Here is a 17,851-nt window from a genome sequence, read left to right on the forward strand (position 1 = left end):
TAGTGGTGCAATTTTAGTAGGAAGGACAAATATGCATTAGTTTAACTACAAAATATTTGTTGTCAATTTTAGTAGTATGTGTTTCAATGGAAGAAGGAGATGGAGAAGATTAGAGAGATGGGTTTAGGGTTCTAATTTGATATAAATGGGTCGGTTTGGATTAAAAGAGAAAATCGGGTCATTTACTTGAAATTGGGTAATTTTAGTTGATTTGGATTTTTCATCCAATTGAGGGCAAAGGGTCAAAAATACCCCTCAACTTTGGATGGGTCGGGCATTGGGTTTAAAATGGGGTAATGGGTCTTTTTTTAAAATTTGGGTTAAACTGAGTCAATTTGGGGTTTTCCATCCAATTGAGGGGTAAATTTGGTGAAATTAGTAACGGGAGGGGTAAAAATAACTTCATTTTAACGGCGAGGGCGTAGTCAAACAATAAACCAAAGTTGAGGGGTATTTTTGACCCTTTTCCCTTGTTTAATTAATTGAGTTGCTGGCATTAGAAATAGACAATTCCTAGCAAATTCTTCTTGTCCTTTTCGATAGTTGCATTCTGTAAAACTCTTGATAATAGACAAAAAAATCACCAAGTGGCAGAAGCTGATGACTTATAATATGGAATTATCAATTAATCAAGGCTGTTTACTGGCCTGACTAATCGATCGATGTCATAGATTCATTAACAATTGAGAAATGACCTACTACTAGTTACCATTTGGATCGATTCCTTGCCAACATAGAGTAATTTGGTACAGTTGCTACTTGTATTTTGGGTTATCCAATATTGTAAGTTGTCACTTGTCCATTTTGGTCAGTTTTCAATAATCAAGTTTATCCTCTTGCTCTTGACCTCAAGTTCAAATCAAGATACATCGAGGAATAAACTAATTTAACATGACATTCCCTCCTATTTGGGCCTGACTTGCAAGTTGCAAGTATTATGACTCCGACGGCTCATAAAAAGTACCTTTCCCTTTGTATACCACTTGTTTCAAATAAACAAATTGTTTCTGCTGCTCATTAGTAATTCACAAATGTTTTATACGTTGTGGGAAGGAACATCTGCTAGGGGAAAATAGATCGAAGAACTGCATAATACAAAAATGTTACAGATATAGGCTTACTGAACTACTGGCATCCAAGTAGGGAAATAGAGACATCTTAAGATGCTCGTGAAAGATATCATCAGGTCTCTGAACTCTATAATCCACCCCTTAGCTAATATCTTCTTCATCCTGAAAGCTCAGATTCAATGTTTGCAACTTGAAGCCTGAACCTTGTATTGTTTCAACCAAACTGGAAGCCACCCCTGTAGCTTGTATTGTCGTTTGCTTTGTTAACTACATCAAATAACAAGAAAGGTTAACACTGAACCAAGGATATACCATGTTTCATTTCTCGGTTCTTCAAATGCCTTATCTTCTGAATGTAGAAAATAGAAACATGTCTTTAGATGTTTCTTATATTCTTTTGCAACAGTAAGTTCAAAGGAAAAGTTTCTCCATGTGTAGATATAGAGATGTTATTACATAATTCACCACAATACTGATTCCTCCTGTTCTATTCATCAAAAAGAAAGATAGAACTTACCTTTAGCCCTCACCTCGTCAGTTTTCTAAGGTCTTATATTTTTTTATTATCAGGTTCTATGACCTTATATTGTATAACCAGATCAAAGGAATTCAGCAAAATTTTATTGGATGCAGAATTATATGATGAAAATCCTAGACACTAACAAATCCTTTCCGGCTCTCTTCTCTGCAATGAGATCCTAACTTCCATGGCACCAAGGATACTAATATGCACTGAAGGTGGTAAGCTGAAATAAGGAACTCAGATTTGAAATTCTGATGGAAATAGATAGTAACTTTACCTTCCTCTTTTATACTTGATCTATGCTAATGAAATTCTTAAATTTTTGGATTTGATGCTGTTAGTATGCTAGGGGAAATAGAAGCTTCAAAAGATAGCTTTGACACTGTTAAATTTTCTACAGAATATTTTAAAGATTAAAATGTAATAAGTACTTTAACAACATTCTTTTCACAAATAATTATTTTTCAGGTTACTTTTGAAGAAGAAATTATTCCCCCCCTCTTCATGAAAAGTTAAAGGATATTGTTCATTTAGATAGACTGTTACTATCATTTCTAGAGAAGCTCAAAAAGGCAGCACAAGAAGTTGTCCACTTTGTTGCATATTGAATTTAGGAAATCTGTAAGGAACCTAAAGCATGCTTCAGAGATTTAGTACTTTAATGCAGTATCTCTAAGGTGCATATGCTGATCGAGATGTCAACTTTCTACAATAATTTTTCCTGTAACAGATATGCTAATAAGTCAATGTAAGAGAAGCATTATATATGTGAATCACCTCGACACTTGCAATGCCCTCGACAACTTGAATTTTGAGACCTGTAATGCCTTCAATATCCTGTATGCATATGGACAGACGATAAAGGTCAAACTACCAATATTTTTTTTCTTTTTTGATAAGGTCAAACTGCAAGTATTCTTCAATTCCAATTATTAGCTAAAATCTGATGTTTTGGAAGAGAGATGGAGAAAGAGATATAGCTCTTCATCAAACATTCACAAAATCAATTGTTCTCTCTTGCAGCTTCTGAACACCAAGAATCGGATGAATATCTGTACCTGTTCTTTGATTCTAGATTATAAGATTTCAGATATGCCTAGTTCCAAAGAAAAAATTAGTTTAAATCCCTCTTTAAGATCAGAACGTTTTGCTTTCTCTAATTTGTCCTTTAAAGTGCAAAAACCCCGTGTTGTTTATTTACCTCTACAATGTAATAGCGAGTCTTTCTGGTGTTCCACAACTAGCATTAAAATTACACAGAAAAATAAAAATTCAGAGTCCCATGCTACTGCAACTACAACTACATTGTATCTCAAATGCACAGACAAGTAGCGTCTTTTGCGAAAGTGTCAACAAATTAGCATGTACAAGAAAAAGTTAAATTTTACACACTGAATTTACCTCTAAAGCGTTAGTCACAGAAGGAATAGCAGCTTCATTCATTGTTCCTTCTGCCTGTGATAAGAAAGGTATAAAATCAGTTTACCATTCACAGAAGAATCCACAAGAAGCTTAAGGGTTACAGACAAGTAACAATTTGAAAAAAAAATCAAACAAAACTAACACATTGAGCACTAATTAGACAATCAATCAATTAATTAACTAAACCTCACTGCCAAACTAGTTGGAGTTGGGCTATACCAATCATGTATATGCATTCTTATCCGACCCATTTCACTCCAATAGTCCAATATGAGCAAGCACTACTAAATACCAGTACTACCAGAATTCTTCATAAATTTACTATGCTTACAGCCTTACACTGAGAATTAACCTCACCCTCCTCCTTTATCCTAACTTAGCGAATTCACATAGTTAGAATTTTTGGATAAAATTAGACACCTCAAAAGAACCCATTTCATACCAATATGAGCACAGACTGAAATTCATTACTACCAGATAAACTATTCCTACACTAGGCATCAACCTACTGCAACCCTCTTCACTTTAATCAGAAAATTCACACTGGTTGATTTTTTTGACAAAATTAGAAACTTCACAAGAACCAAGTTCAAACCAATATGAGCACAGACTGAAATTCATTACAACCAAATTAACTATTCCTACACTAGGCATTAACCTACTGCAACCCTCCTAACTTCAACCCGAAGGGTTCATTTTTGAAAAAACTAGAAACTTTACCAAAATAGAAAAGAAGGGGTTAACCTGAAAGAACATAGTGAGGACGTCGGAAGGGGAGACGGAAACAGAAACAGTCTGATCAGATGTAGTGGGAGCAGCAGATTCTTCTTCGGCAACAGCAGTAGCACCATCTTCCTCATTTGCAGAACATATCCTAGTAGTTCTCAATGGTACCTTCGCTTTCACCGAACTTGGAGTGCAAGAATAACCACCGCAAATGCCACTGTTACTTTGAAACCGAAGGAATTGAATTGGGAAAAGCTGGGGAACTGCATTAGATGAAGAATGGGGAATTTGAGAATGAGATTTAGCTCTGCAAACGGAAAATGCTGAGACGGTCGCCATATTTTTTTTCCGACGCTAATTCCTCAGAGTGATTTTTTCACTCTTATCCAGAAGCCAGAATACAAATGGAAGGGACCTATGGATATTTGGGACAAAATCAGTAAATTTCGAATATAATACTACTGGTAGTAGATTATTTCCTCCTTTTTAAATACTACTACCAATTATGTTGGGTAATATAAAGTAGTATAATTTATTAAATTATTTTCATTTATTAAGACTATTTTAAAAGATTGAGTAATATTAATATTAACAATTTGTTATCATTGTATTATTAGTTTAAATATAATGTTTATTTTGTTAACATTGTTAAAACCCAATTGTAGCCAACTCCTACCGATAAATTTCATTTCCACATAATTCAAGCAATCCAAGATATCCCCCATTTAAATTTAAGTATGTATAATAAGTACCAGCAAGACAGATTTCAAAGTGCTAGAATATAAACTTTAGAGAACCAATTAATTTTCATTGCAAATGAGAAGAGAATAATCGATTCGAGCAGGATCCTAAACAGAAGTTTCTCTAATCCAGATGCGTGCACATAATTCAGATCATATATCTACAAAAAACAAACAAGACGTTGGCTTTAGACCACAAAAGATCCATTATGCATCGGTCTTGGGTGTCATTCATCCTTCACAAAATCCCAAGCAAGTTGGGGTAGTTGGTGACTTCACATTATTAAGTTGTTTTCTTGTCACATTCCACTTGAAATTCACCATCTGCAAGAAATTTTTCTTATCAGACAGACTTATCACAGGAAAAGAGAGATTTATTTAAGTACAAGAGAAAGACCCTTACTCTTAAGATACACGGCTAAATTTGCCTGGGCATCGGCTTCAGTGTTGAATTCCTGATATGTCAAACAAGTAAAACCCCTCAGAATGAGATGAAAAGATAGCGTTTTAATGATTAAAAGAAAGGAACAATCATGTGTTTAGTACATACGTACAAGTTTAGTTTAAACTCTTCATGAAGAGAAATGCAAAACAAAGTGAATTAATAGACCGGAGAAACATGATTATTCACTTTTGGCAACAAGGTGATGAAACCAATTTCATAGAGCGCATTAGCAAGAAAAGATGAAACTCGTTGTTGCATAAATTAAACATGACATTCAAGCACCCACCACTTGCACCTTTTCTGGTCACAGGAGACCACACATACACACACTATAGCATTTTCATCACAGAAATAGCATGCAGATGCAAGATATAATAAGGACTTCGAAGATCAAAATTCTGATAGACAGGCTCAGTAAGCTCTGAATTAGCAAAGAGGAGAAGTTGGCCATACTCTGTAAATATGGTTGATCTGGAATGACAAAAAATGATCTTTAAGCTCTTTCACAATCTTGGATAGCTCAGCCATGTTCTGGTTCTTGCATTTCCAGATTCCTTGAGTCTGTTCCATGATAGAAATTTTTAAAGAACGAGAGATCATTCCCGAAGCAGTTCCAGCAATAACTTAATACTTAATGCAATATAAATAGCACTGCAAGAACACATGATCTCAGAATAAGGTCACACAGGTTACAAGGGCAAGAATAGCTACACTTTTGAACTGGTTTGGGTATCTCTTAGGATGGACGGGGTGAGGTGCCATCAAGAAGGAAAGCTTATACCGAATCCTATAGGGTCTTTATACTCATTCCCAGATCCGTCACTGCAAAATCTCTTAGGCATTCTGCAAAACAATCAAATTAACCTACACCTTTATTCTCCAGCTCACTTTGGGATGAACAGAAGCAATTTTTCCGAAGACAATGTGGGGATCCAAACTGCTTGCCTACTGCTGCTCATTCTTCTATGCCACAGCATCTCTTAGCTCTGTCATTTTTTAATATAACAGAGAAATCCCCGAGGATCAATGAGACACAATTCAAAACTTGGTGGATAATGCTAAGCTTTTCCCATTTCTTTTTAAAAGCTTCCTTGGATCATTTCTCTCTCTTCTTTTCTTAAAACACTGTCAAGTATTGAATGTAATATAGTATTAATTGATTTCAAGATTTTATGTAGCTGAACCGACTTTGCCTCATAAAAAGAAAAAAGTAATATGCAGAATTACATAATAATAAACTCAAATTAGTTTTTGTAGTTTACCTTATTCGAGTGCACTTCTAAACTATCTTGTACTCCCTAACATACCCAGTCATGTTCATCCACAGTGTGGATTCCACTGTGTGATTTTGGAGTATACACTACAACCTGTGGAGTATACACTAAGATAATACTACAGCTACTCCATCCCAGGCTAACTAGGGATGACTTAAGATGATACTCCCTCCGTTTCACAAAGAGTGACCTGGTTTGACTTGGCACAAAGTTTTAGAAAATAGAAAAGACTTTTGAATCTTGTGGTCCTAAATTAAAGTTATGTCAAATGTACTAAATTTCCCTTCAATCTTGTGACTTTAAACATGTAACGTGGAAAGCTGAAATTAAAATGTTACCAAAAAAGGAAAGAGGTCATTCTTTTTGAAACAGACTAAAAAGGAAAAGAGGTCATTCTTTTTCAAACGGAGGGAGTAATACTTAATACCATAGTCCATCAAAAGAGATCAAATTTATCATTATTTGGAATGGTCTACTTTCTGGGGCATCTTTGTGTATCCCGGGGATTATAAGTATGTCTCAGACACTCTTAATTGCTAGGACATCAGCGGAAAAAGCTCTTCAGCAATTGCTTTAGAACTCAGTGGTTTCAACAAGTTACTGGAATATATAAATTTGACAGGATATTAAAAGTGGGAAAGCAGAAATAATTGACTAATTTGCTAAAGGGAAAATGAAAATAAAACAAAAACAGAAGTAAGAAGAGTAAAGAAGACCTGCATGCAGACAAGTTTTGAGTCACCCTTAACTTTTACATGTTTGAAACCTTTCTCAAGAGCATATTTTAGCCCTAAGATTACACCTCTGTATTCAGCAACGTTGTTAGTTGCCACACCCACACCTTCACGCAACCGGAAAACCTACAGAAAAGAACTACAAGTCGAAAACCTGTAAATTTGTGGCGACAAACCACATCTTCTAAATGGAAAGGGAGCATACCATACTTCCATCTGCAGCACGCAGCACAGCACCAGCACCAGCTGGTCCAGGATTCCCCTTTGAAGCCCCATCAAACTCAAGAATGCATGAACACTGCACGTAGGGGGGCTGAAGGTATCAAGTTACAAAATGTTCCTCCAAGTTAGAAGCAAAGATCACATACAGATAGTAGACATGATATCATGACTTGGAGCTGAAGTGCCAACAGAATTAATACACTACAAAATGGCTCAAAACATAAGTTCAACGGGAACCTTTTTTTCTTTTTTTAGCACATAAGAACAAAGTCCAAATAGATTCTTTTACGTTGTTTCTTTAATCATCTACATATATATATATATAGTGGTTTTCTAATTATTTGTATTTTGAACAATTTATAAAATTGCATACATATTAAAACTACAACTTACAATTTTTTATGTGTAAAATGTAAATGATTTTATTCAATTTTCCTATTGTTTACCGTCTTTTCGGTTTTAAAAGTAGATGGTTTATCTTTTTTTAAATTGAAAATTGACATTTTGTGAGTGATTAATTTATTAAGATGACAACTATTTATCCTTAAATAATTCAAGTGAAAAAATAGCAAACATGACAACAAAATTGTTCAACCCCTAGCTAGTTAGAAAACCATAGAAAAATAATATTGTCCGGCAATTATCTAGCTTGACCCAATTACATAATAATTCAAGGGTATAATTGGAAAAAAACTTTTTATAGAGTTTTAATCCAAACACAAGATGGGGTGGGAAACAATGAGCCAAACACTTGATAAAAATAAACCCTGCATTACATATCCCTGCACTACTAACCCCTGCATTAGTAATCCTTGCATTACTAATCAGTGTGTTATTAATTTTTATACCAAACGACCCCTTACATTCTAAAATAAACTTAATACAAGTTATGTTGCTCGGACTCTTCAAAATGTTGACGAGAGCATGTCGGATCCTTCAAAAGTAGTGCATTTTTGGAGGATCTAGCATGGGTGCAGCACTATTTCTTGGAGAATCCGAGCAACATAGATTACATGTAAATTTTGTCACCATCTTCAAACTTTGGACTTTTGCGCAACCTTAACCAACAAAGTTCCACTTTGCCCTTCACAGTTTGATTTAAGAATCACTCGGTTCTCCTTGGTTCAGTGGTTGCCGAATCAGGACTTTTCAACCTTTTATTTTCCAAATCAGCTCTAATAAGCATCACTTTCCTCACTAGTTTTGTACATCAGCAGCATAAAGTCAAAACATAGGAGCAAGCCCTATCCAAGGCTAACACCACCCACCAAATCACCCCCCCCCCCGGAATGTCAACATCCAGATCAGATAAAGCAGACAATGACAAGAATTTAAACACATTGATACAAAGAATTATTAGGCAAAAAAATATACTTACACAATATGACGAAATCGGGGGAATTTCTAGGCAATTGTCTAATTTGGCATGTTTTTGTTGACCAGCGGCTGAAAACGAAGGAGATGCAACCACCTCCATCTGAATGCAAGGAAAAAAATCATGTGAATATCAAAGACACTACACACACCTTTTCATAATAGCAAGACTTTCACATGCTGACTCAATTAAATTAGAAAGGTATATTAAACAAAATGGAGGACCGAACAAATTATCATAAAGCGAAGACAAGATTAACTAAAACTTGTGAGTTGAACCATCGACAAAATTGAGTTCTTAGGACAATAAATCAGTTTTATACTAGAAACGATAAATGTGAACCACAACTTCGTTATTAGAAGCAACTACATGCAGCAAACAGGCTTATCCTTGACATTTATACCACCACTAGATGAGTATCCTCATTTTACTTCAAGAGCTATTGAGGAAACCACCATACCCTAGGCCAGACAATTAGTTTCTTATTCCAGGAAAAGCACAAGCCTAATAATAAACACCATCCGAAATTTCCATCCCATCCTACTTCACAACATGTTAAGGCATTGTAGTAACTGATGATATAGTTGTTTTGATGACTGAAGTTGGGCATAAAGAAAGTATATCAGTTATGACATTTCAAGAAAGACATACCCCATCCAATCAATGTAAGAACAATCTGGATTGACCATTAAGAGATTACCTGCATCCTCTTTTCCTGAAGATTCTTCCCGATAATTTTATCTTTCGAAGAGCCAGGTTGCTGCAAAAATAGAACAAAAAAATTTAAAATTCTGCATGCATGATATCGTCCTTCATGTAAAATTGTTACTAGAAAACATGCTGAATTTGGTTTTCTTCAAGGCACAATTATAAACCATAGACTGCTGAATTTGACAGAGCGGACGGGAACAGACATATCAATAATTGAATGCTAAAACATCTAAGACTTTCAAGTTAGGTATAGCTGAAAAATGTACAAGCAGTATTATCTGCACTCTTTAATTACCAGTCAGTGGTCACAAGATACAATAGAGGAAGTAGTGCCATGGCAATGACAAAGCGAGGAAAAACTAACAAATCAACCAAGTGAATTAACCTATCAACGATATCAAATTGGATCCCAAGAATGTCATATGTAAAGCTACTTGGCAAGTTTCTGTGACCACAAGTAACAGTAGTCAATTCTGCATCGGAGACAGCTCTGACCCCTTTCCACCCATGAACCAAATTAGTCTTGAAGCAATATAACATATGGCAGTAGCATTATCAAAAAGTAGTATGCGCCACAAAAAGTAGGCATGTATGACATTTTCTCTTTGAAATGCTACCACGTACCACATAATCGGATGAACACTTGAGATTTTTTTTTAAAAAAAACTGCAGTTTATTCACATTAAGCTTTTCAATAGTATTCATCTTTTTTTTGTTAGCTTTAAAACAGTATTCATCTTGGTTTGCTCTCTCATCTAATGCAGCAATAAATGATTTCTTCCCAGTTCCAGTCCTACACCTTCCAATTTCTATTTTCAAATACATAGAAATCTAAGTAAATATTCACTTCCTTTCTCATGCATCTTGGCTTAAAGTTCTGCTGGTGGTACAAAATTATCCAATGACATCAATTTTATATGTCATCCGTTCAAAAATCACCATTAAAGAATCAATGCTAGCAAAATAATATTATTTAAATTTTCTATATACCTAAATATCTTTAGTTTAAAAAAATTCAGAATCTCTTTTACCAAATATGGGCCTCAGCTAAGTGTTCAATAAAAACTGTATAAGCAAAGATATAAAGACACATCATCCCGGAGTAATTCTTCCAGTAATGATTGTCCTCATATGATTGTAGAAGATGGAGTGATATTTTCCTCTTCCAAAACACAAGGCACTTCATTATTTAGAACCTATCCTACATAGGAAAAATTAATCTCATGAGCTCAAAACCATTTCTGCTGAGCCAAAATGTTGTGTCATGAGATAAATTGGAAGGAAAAGACAATAGAGAGCGCTGAAGAGCTATCTCTTATCTCAACAATCAGATGAAAGTGCATCAAAGAGGAACAATGAGATGGATATCATGTCAAAGCGATAAATAACAGTTGCATCCAATATTTGTCCATTTTCTTTAGAAAAAGGAGCTACATGGAAGCACCAGCGCCATGCAAAAGAAGATATCAAAGCTAGGCAAAAGACATACACCTAAAGACATAAAAAGTCACTAAATGGAATAGATACAATTGGTAATCACTACCACTCAGTTACCAGTAAAAGGTCACTAACTGGAGAATCAATCCTACTCAATTGCCGATAACATAGTTGGAAGATCAAAAGAAGGATTAGTTCAGCCTGACCGAGAACAATCATGCAGTCAGTCAAGGTTGCAGCACACTACTGGGTATGAAACTTAAAAGCCGGACAATTTTAGCATCCACATTAGCCAAAATTTGACCCAACTATTATCAAACAGTTAAGACAAAATTGTCAAATAGATAAAAACAACTACATCTACCACCAGTTCAATAACAGTAAAATGATCAACTTTCTAACCCGAAAAGGGCATGGGACGAGTATCCCAAAGAGATCATCTCGAACATCACTGAAATCCATAGAATACATTGCATTTTTGAGTCCATGAGATGCCAAATACTCTTCTGATTGCTTAGCCAGGTGATACCCTTTATAAACACTTATGGCTGGTTCACCAACCTGAAAGATCACAGAAAAAAATAGAAAATACATTCAAAAAAAAAACATCTGATAATATTATTACTTGTGCTCTAATCAACTAAGCCTCAACTCTGAACTAGTGGGGTCGGCTATATTGTATCCAATTTGCTCTATTTCTTCATCATTGTTAAAAAGCTGTAATAATTAGACTCTTCTTATACTTGAGCTCTACATGACTCCAAAAAAGTGGTCCAACAGATAACCCCGTGTAAGGCCCAAAAGCAGAAAAAACATTAAAGGAAACATACAGAAGATCGTAGCAGAGCTTGTAAATCACTCAGGTTCTTATAGACAGCGATCACATCCCCTTTATGCACGACATAAAAAGCATCCTTTTCGTCCCCCATTTATGTGTCCAACTCCAACGCGTTTACTTGGCTTTGCAAGTTACTCCACCACTGTATCAACACAACACAGTATTACTTAGTAAAAACACAAAAACAAATACTAAAAGTCCAAGTTCCACTCATAAAAAACTCCATTCTAGACTCACTGAACAATTTTCAGTATACATATTACCTTGCATGTATGATCAGTTGCAGTTAATATAGTATCAATGATACTCAATTACCATCTCAATTAGGGCTTTTTTGTATTAAAAAAATAATCATATTTCAGACACAAAGATAAACGAATTAGGGTTTCTGAAAACATAGAAAAGAGAAAGAATACAATGAAGATTCTTACCGAGCAGAGGAAGAGAGTGAAGGGAGGGAGTAGTTGGGACTGGGGGAGAGAGAATTGGATTTTTTTGCCAGCAGCTCATCTCAGGTCTTAATAGTTTCCCCACTTTCGTTTAGTCCCGGGTAAACGGGTCAGCTGATTTGGGTCCGAAAATGCATATTTGGGCTGTCCAGATACGTGTCTTTCTGGCCCAATTATAATTTCTGAATATTAGAGTTAATTAATGTTCTGTTCTGTCCTTATACTTACGCAATTACACAGTAGTATTTTTTTATTTGGTACTACTCAAACACTAAACTAAACAACTACTATACTTTATTTATGTTCAATTGGTAAGCTTCCACATCAAAAGCAAGATCTGGAAAAGAATATCATATAAAAGCTTTTTTTGAATTTCCTTCACATAATTCTGTTAAAACACAACCCTTTGTGTGAATATGTCAGTGAAACTAATTTACGTGACAACAGCAACAGTAAGACAGGTTTCAACGTGCTACAATATCAGTACTATAAAAAAGAAGCCTGGTACTTGTCCCAACCAATTTTCATTGCAAATTAGGTTACACCAGAAGCTACTTTCAATCCAGATATATAATTAGGTTACATGCACATAATTCAGATCATATATCTACATGTTACAAGACGTAGTTTTAGACAACTGAAAATCCAATATGGTCCGTCTTGGCGGTCATTCATCCTTTCCTAAATCCCAACAAGTTGAGGTAGTTTGAGACTTATTAAGTTATCATGTCACATTCCACTTGAATTTCGCCATCTGCAAGAAAATATTCTTATTAGATTTCTCACGGGAAAAGAAAAACTTATTCAAACACAAGAAAGGGGCCACAAGAGAAAGACCCTTACTCTTGAGATACACGGCTAAATTTGCCTGGGCATCGGCTTCAGTGTTGGATTCCTGATATGTTAAACAAGTAAAACCCTCGGAATTGGATGAAAAGACAGCTTTTAATGTTTAAAAAGAAAGGAACAATTTTGTGTGTAGGAAAATTATGAACTTGTCATGCAGAGCAACCAGAACAGAGTGAATTGATAGACTAGGTAAGCATGACTATTCACTTCTAGCAACAAGGTGATAAAATCAATTTCATAGAACAAATTAGCAAGAAAGAGAAATTATATATATTGCATAAATTAAACATGACATTCAAGTACCACCACTTGCACCTTTTTTTTTTTTGATGATGACAAGGGAAACCCGCAGCCGCTACCCTTTTGGGTGCGCACAAGGTAAAACCCCCGCTCCTATGCAATAGCTCGCAAATCACATAGGAGAGGTAACCCGCACTAGGCAAGCCCGGTGCGACGAGCTCGACCCAGAAGGCAAACCCCTTGCTTTCGCTGGCAAGGGGTTTCAAACTTGAGACCTCCATCGTGGAAGTCCCAAGCCCAAACTACTGGGCCACCCCGAAGGATACCACTTGCACCTTTTTTGGTCACAGGAGACCACACTATTCCATTTTCATCACAAAAACAACATGCAGTTGCAAGATATAATGACTTCGAAAATCTAAATTCTGATAGACAAGCTCAGTAAGCTCCAAATTAGCAAAAGAGGAAAAATTGGCCATACTCTGTCCATATGGTTGATCTGGAATGACATAAACTGATCTTTAAGCTCTTTAACAATCTTGGATAGCTCAGCCATGTTCTGATTCTTGCATTTCCAGATTCCTTGAGTCTGTTCCATGAAGAAATTTGTAAAAACGAGAGACCGGCCCAGAAGCAGTTCCAGCAAAAACATAAAACTAAATGAAATATAAATAGCACGGCAAAAGCACATATGATCTCAGCATAAGATCACATAGGTTGCAAGGGAAGAATAGCTTCACTTTTGAACTGGTTTAGGTGTCTCTTGGGATGGAGTGGATGAGGTACCATCAAGAAGGCAAGCTATACCGACCCATAATTCCTATCAAATTACATATAGGCTGAATATGTCTCAAATCCTATAGGGTCTTTATAGTCGCTCCTAAACCTGTCACTGTAAAATCTTAGGCATTCGGCAAAACAGTCAAACTAAAGCCAAATAAAAGCCAAGTAAAATAAGTTTCTTGAATTAATCATTAACCTACACCTTATGCTCTCTGGGATTCAAATTGGGATGTTGAGAAGCAAGTTTTCCCAAGACAATGTGGGCAGCCAAACTGCTAGCCTGCTGCTGCATTCTTTTATTCCACAACAGCTCTTAGCTTTGCCATTTTCTAATTATAACCGAGAAATCCTCGAGGGCAGTGAAGCACAATTCGAAACTTGGTGGATATTGCTTAGCTTTTGTCATTTCTGTTTAAAAGCCTTCTTTGATCATCTCTCTCTCTCTCTCTCTCTCTCTCTCTCTCTCTCTCTCTTATTATAGTATTTCATGTTTTTATGTAGCTGGCCTAATCAACTGACTCATCAAAAGAAAAAAGATAATATGCAGAATTACAATTTGTGAGAAAAAAGTCGAGGTGAAGACATGGAGTTTGGTTGGATAATGCTTGAAAAAAGAAAAAAAATGATAACATTGTGCATTAAAAGGAAGCCGGAGAGACCTTTATAGAACTGAAAGTATTGGAGCAATAAAAGGTAAACTATATTCACTCTCTAAATCCTCCACAAAATTCATTTTTTTTTAAATTAGATTTGTTGATGTTCCATTTGGTTGATTTTGCTATGACTATTTATGAAATATGATTAAATGAATTATACACACACATTCATTTATCTGTGTGTGTGTGTGTGGGGGGGGGGGGGGGGGGGGGGGGGGGGGGGGGGGGGGGGGGGGGGGGGGGGGGTGGTCATTGAGTCTTGAAATACATTTGTTCTAATTGTCAAATTTCATATGGGCATATTTTGAGCTCAACCATCAAGTCGCGAACTAAGAATCACATTCATGAATCTTACTTAGTTAATTTGTGTTAATTTTATGTGATTATGCAAAATCATATTCTAGTTAATTTGGGATGTACGTGTCCAAAAACTAGTTGGTTAAAAACCATGTGTCTCATTATTTGGAATGGTCCACTTTCTGTTGGTGTAGCCCAGTTTAATGAATATGTCTCAGACACTCAATGGAAAAAGCTCTTCAGCAATTGTTTTAGAAATCAGTGGTTTCAACAAATTACTGAAGATATATAAATTTGACAGGATATTAATTATTAAAAGTGAGAAAGCAGAAAAAATTGACTAATTTACTAAAAGTAAATTAAAAATGAAACGAAAACTAAAACAAACAAAAAAAAAACAGCTGTAAGAAGAAGAGAAAGAAGACCTGCATGCAGACAAGTTTCGAATCGCCCTTGACTTTAATGTGTTTGAAACCTTTCTCAAGAGCATATCTTAGCCCTAAGATTACGCCTCTGTATTCAGCAACGTTGTTAGTTGCCACACCTACACCTTCACGCAGCCGGAAAACCTACAGAAAAGAATCACAAAGTCGAAAACCTGTAAATTTGTGGTGACAAACCACATCTTCTAAAAGGATAGGGAGCATACCATACTTCCATCTGCAGCACGCAGCACAGCCCCAGCACCAGCTAGACCAGGATTCCCCTTTGAAGCCCCATCAAACTCAAGAATGCATGAACACTGCATGTAGGGAGACTGAAGGTATCTATTTACAAAATTGTTCCTCCAAGCTTCAAGCAAAGATCACATAAAGATACTAGTACTTAAAAGAAAACAGTGTGTTCATCATATTACAAGCGAGTCACACCACCCTATTTGGCGAAATAAGACCAACTCAGCTACAATATCTTATTTATGTCACAGAGACATGATATTTTGACTTGGAACTGAAGTACCACAAAATAAATACAGTGGCTCAAAACATAAGTTCAAAGCACATTACTATTTCTGTAATTATTGTATATAGTAAATGCACAGGTTTAAAAGTGAGTACCTTCTATATTGTCTCTTGCCACTATCTTATTTGGAAAGGTCAAAGATACTTACTGAGTACTCTTACTCACCCTACACTTCTGCACCGAGTGTGCAGATATGGATTCAAACTTCAGCGGAGTGAGTGAGAATTCAAGATCTATCAACATCCCAGTGTGAGCTGTTGAGCTATCAGCTTGTTCATGGTAACTTAGGGTCTCTTTGTTCTGATTTGTACTTCAGATTGATTATGCATTAATCTCATACAGAATTGTACCTCATATTCTTAGTGACTCATGACTTGTGAGTTGTGACATCAGTTCCTGAGGCTTATCAGATATTGTTATTTATGCTATATTCACTGTTCTAGATTTTTATTACCTCTTATTGCCCAAGTGATTGAAGAATTATTTCTTGTTGGTTTGCCCGATGAAGGACATTGGGTGGTTTCAGTCGTGACAGGCTAACACGATCCTATCCCTCAGAATATCAACATACAGGTAAAGCAGAAAATGAAAAAATTTGCACATCTTGATACAAAAAAAACTTAACTTACAGGATATGACGAAATTGGGGGAGCTTCTAGGAAATTGTCCAATTTAGCAAGTTTTTGCTGACCAGCAGCTGCAAATGAAGGAGATGCCACCAACTCCATCTGAACAAAGGAATAAAACAAATTGAATATCAAAGACTTATCCACGACATTTATTCTACTACTAGATGTTAGTTCTCATTACACTAAAAGAGTTATCGAGGAAACCACCATCACTAGGCCAGACAATTAGTTTCCTATTCCAGGAAAAGCAAAAGCCTAATAATAGACAACGTGTACAAACTTTCCATCCTATCCTACTTCAGAATATATTAATGCTTGGCAATAATTGATGATATAGTTTGATGAGCTAAATGAAGTATATCAGTTATGATTTTCAAGAAAGACATGCCCCATTTAATAAATGCAAGAATAATATGGATTGGCCATTAAGAGATAACCTGCATCCTCTTTTCCTGAACATTCTTCCCGACAATTTTATCTTTTGAAGAGCCAGGTTGCTGCAAAAACATGAAACATTAAAATCCATCCGCATGGAATGGTGCTTGATGTAAAATTATAACTAAAAAAACATGCTAATGTTGTTTCTTTTCATGGAACAAAATGTATTCAACAGAGCAAAAGGAGACAGACATTTCAATAATTGGATACCAAAAAAATCTTAGCATTTCAAGTTGGGTCTAGCTGAAAATTGTAAAAGCAGTATTATGCTCACTTTGTAGTTACCAGGTAGTGGCTGCCAGACACAATGGAGGAAGTAGTTCGACATGACGGCAATGACAAAGCAAGAAAAAACTAACAAATCCAAAGTGACAGAACCTATAATCAATATCAAATTTGGATCCCAATAATCACATTTGTACAGCTATTAGCAAGCTTTTGTGACCATAAGGTAACAGTAGTACAGTTCTGCATTTGACACAGATCCAGACCCCCTCCCCCCAAATATGAGAATTAGTCTTGAAGCAATATAACATATGGCAGTAGCATTATCACCAGGAAGGTGTGTGCCACGAGAATAGGCAAGTATCACATTTTCTCTTTGAAATGCTACTACGTATCACATAACCAGATAACACTTCAAAAAATTATTCTTCAGCTTATTCACATTAAGCTTTCCAATAGTATTCAGTTGTTTTTAATTGCTAGCTTTTCAACAGTATTCACTCGGTTTGCTCTCTTATCCAATGCAGCAAAGAAACGATTTCCTCCCAGTCCTCCACCAGTCAATTTTATTTTTCATGTACATATAAATCTAGCTCAACTTTCACTTCCCCTCTCATGCATCTTAACTCAAAGTTCTCCTTTGGTAAAAGCTTATCCAATCACATCTATTTAATGTGTCATCCGTTCAAAAATCACCGGAAAAAAATCGTCGCCAGCAAATATTATTATTATTTCAATTTTCTAGTACCTGTGAATATATAGTAGAAAAGTTAACATTCTTAAAAAAAAAGAAGGTGTGTGGGGGGGG

The 17,851-nt window shown here is 35.8% G+C and overlaps 3 protein-coding genes across 5 annotated transcripts in view; all 3 read right to left on the minus strand.

Moving 5' to 3' along the window:
• Window positions 1–951: 951 nt before the first annotated feature.
• Window positions 952–4,205, minus strand: LOC102581674 (uncharacterized). Its single transcript, XM_006338467.2, has 4 exons — window positions 3,760–4,205; window positions 2,995–3,048; window positions 2,371–2,430; window positions 952–1,337 (listed from the first exon to the last, which is right to left on the minus strand). The coding sequence occupies exons 1-4, from the start codon at window positions 4,078–4,080 to the stop codon at window positions 1,212–1,214; spliced, it is 561 nt and encodes a 186-aa protein (XP_006338529.1). The 5' UTR covers window positions 4,081–4,205; the 3' UTR covers window positions 952–1,211.
• Window positions 4,206–4,505: 300 nt separating this feature from the next.
• On the minus strand, window positions 4,506–12,046 carry LOC102582005 (uncharacterized). Of its 2 annotated transcripts, none has more exons than XM_006338469.2 (10): window positions 11,949–12,046; window positions 11,510–11,659; window positions 11,082–11,240; window positions 9,232–9,291; window positions 8,535–8,633; window positions 7,140–7,232; window positions 6,917–7,060; window positions 5,380–5,487; window positions 4,885–4,936; window positions 4,506–4,805 (listed from the first exon to the last, which is right to left on the minus strand). In XM_006338469.2, the coding sequence occupies exons 2-10, from the start codon at window positions 11,606–11,608 to the stop codon at window positions 4,765–4,767; spliced, it is 855 nt and encodes a 284-aa protein (XP_006338531.1). In that variant the 5' UTR covers window positions 11,609–11,659; window positions 11,949–12,046; the 3' UTR covers window positions 4,506–4,764. The 2 variants fall into 2 exon arrangements, with proteins under 2 accessions (XP_006338531.1, XP_006338530.1); XM_006338468.2 differs by having other exon boundaries at window positions 7,140–7,247.
• Window positions 12,047–12,436: 390 nt separating this feature from the next.
• LOC102582559 (uncharacterized protein YpeP) overlaps window positions 12,437–17,851 on the minus strand; it is a 7,001-nt gene continuing 1,586 nt past the window's right edge. Inside the window, exons 4-10 of one of the 2 annotated variants that reach the window (XM_006338471.2) lie at window positions 16,818–16,877; window positions 16,381–16,479; window positions 15,441–15,533; window positions 15,217–15,360; window positions 13,537–13,644; window positions 12,810–12,861; window positions 12,437–12,720 (exon numbers count right to left, since the gene is read on the minus strand). In XM_006338471.2, coding sequence (XP_006338533.1) covers window positions 12,683–12,720; window positions 12,810–12,861; window positions 13,537–13,644; window positions 15,217–15,360; window positions 15,441–15,533; window positions 16,381–16,479; window positions 16,818–16,877 — 594 coding nt within the window. In that variant the 3' untranslated portion in view covers window positions 12,437–12,682. Of the gene's footprint in view, window positions 12,721–12,809; window positions 12,862–13,536; window positions 13,645–15,216; window positions 15,361–15,440; window positions 15,549–16,380; window positions 16,480–16,817; window positions 16,878–17,851 lie in introns of both variants that reach the window. The other variant, XM_006338470.2, reaches the window with a different exon arrangement.

The sequence above is a fragment of the Solanum tuberosum genome, unplaced genomic scaffold (assembly GCF_000226075.1).
Source record: "Solanum tuberosum cultivar DM 1-3 516 R44 unplaced genomic scaffold, SolTub_3.0 scf00004, whole genome shotgun sequence".
NCBI classification, from domain to species: domain Eukaryota; kingdom Viridiplantae; phylum Streptophyta; class Magnoliopsida; order Solanales; family Solanaceae; genus Solanum; species Solanum tuberosum.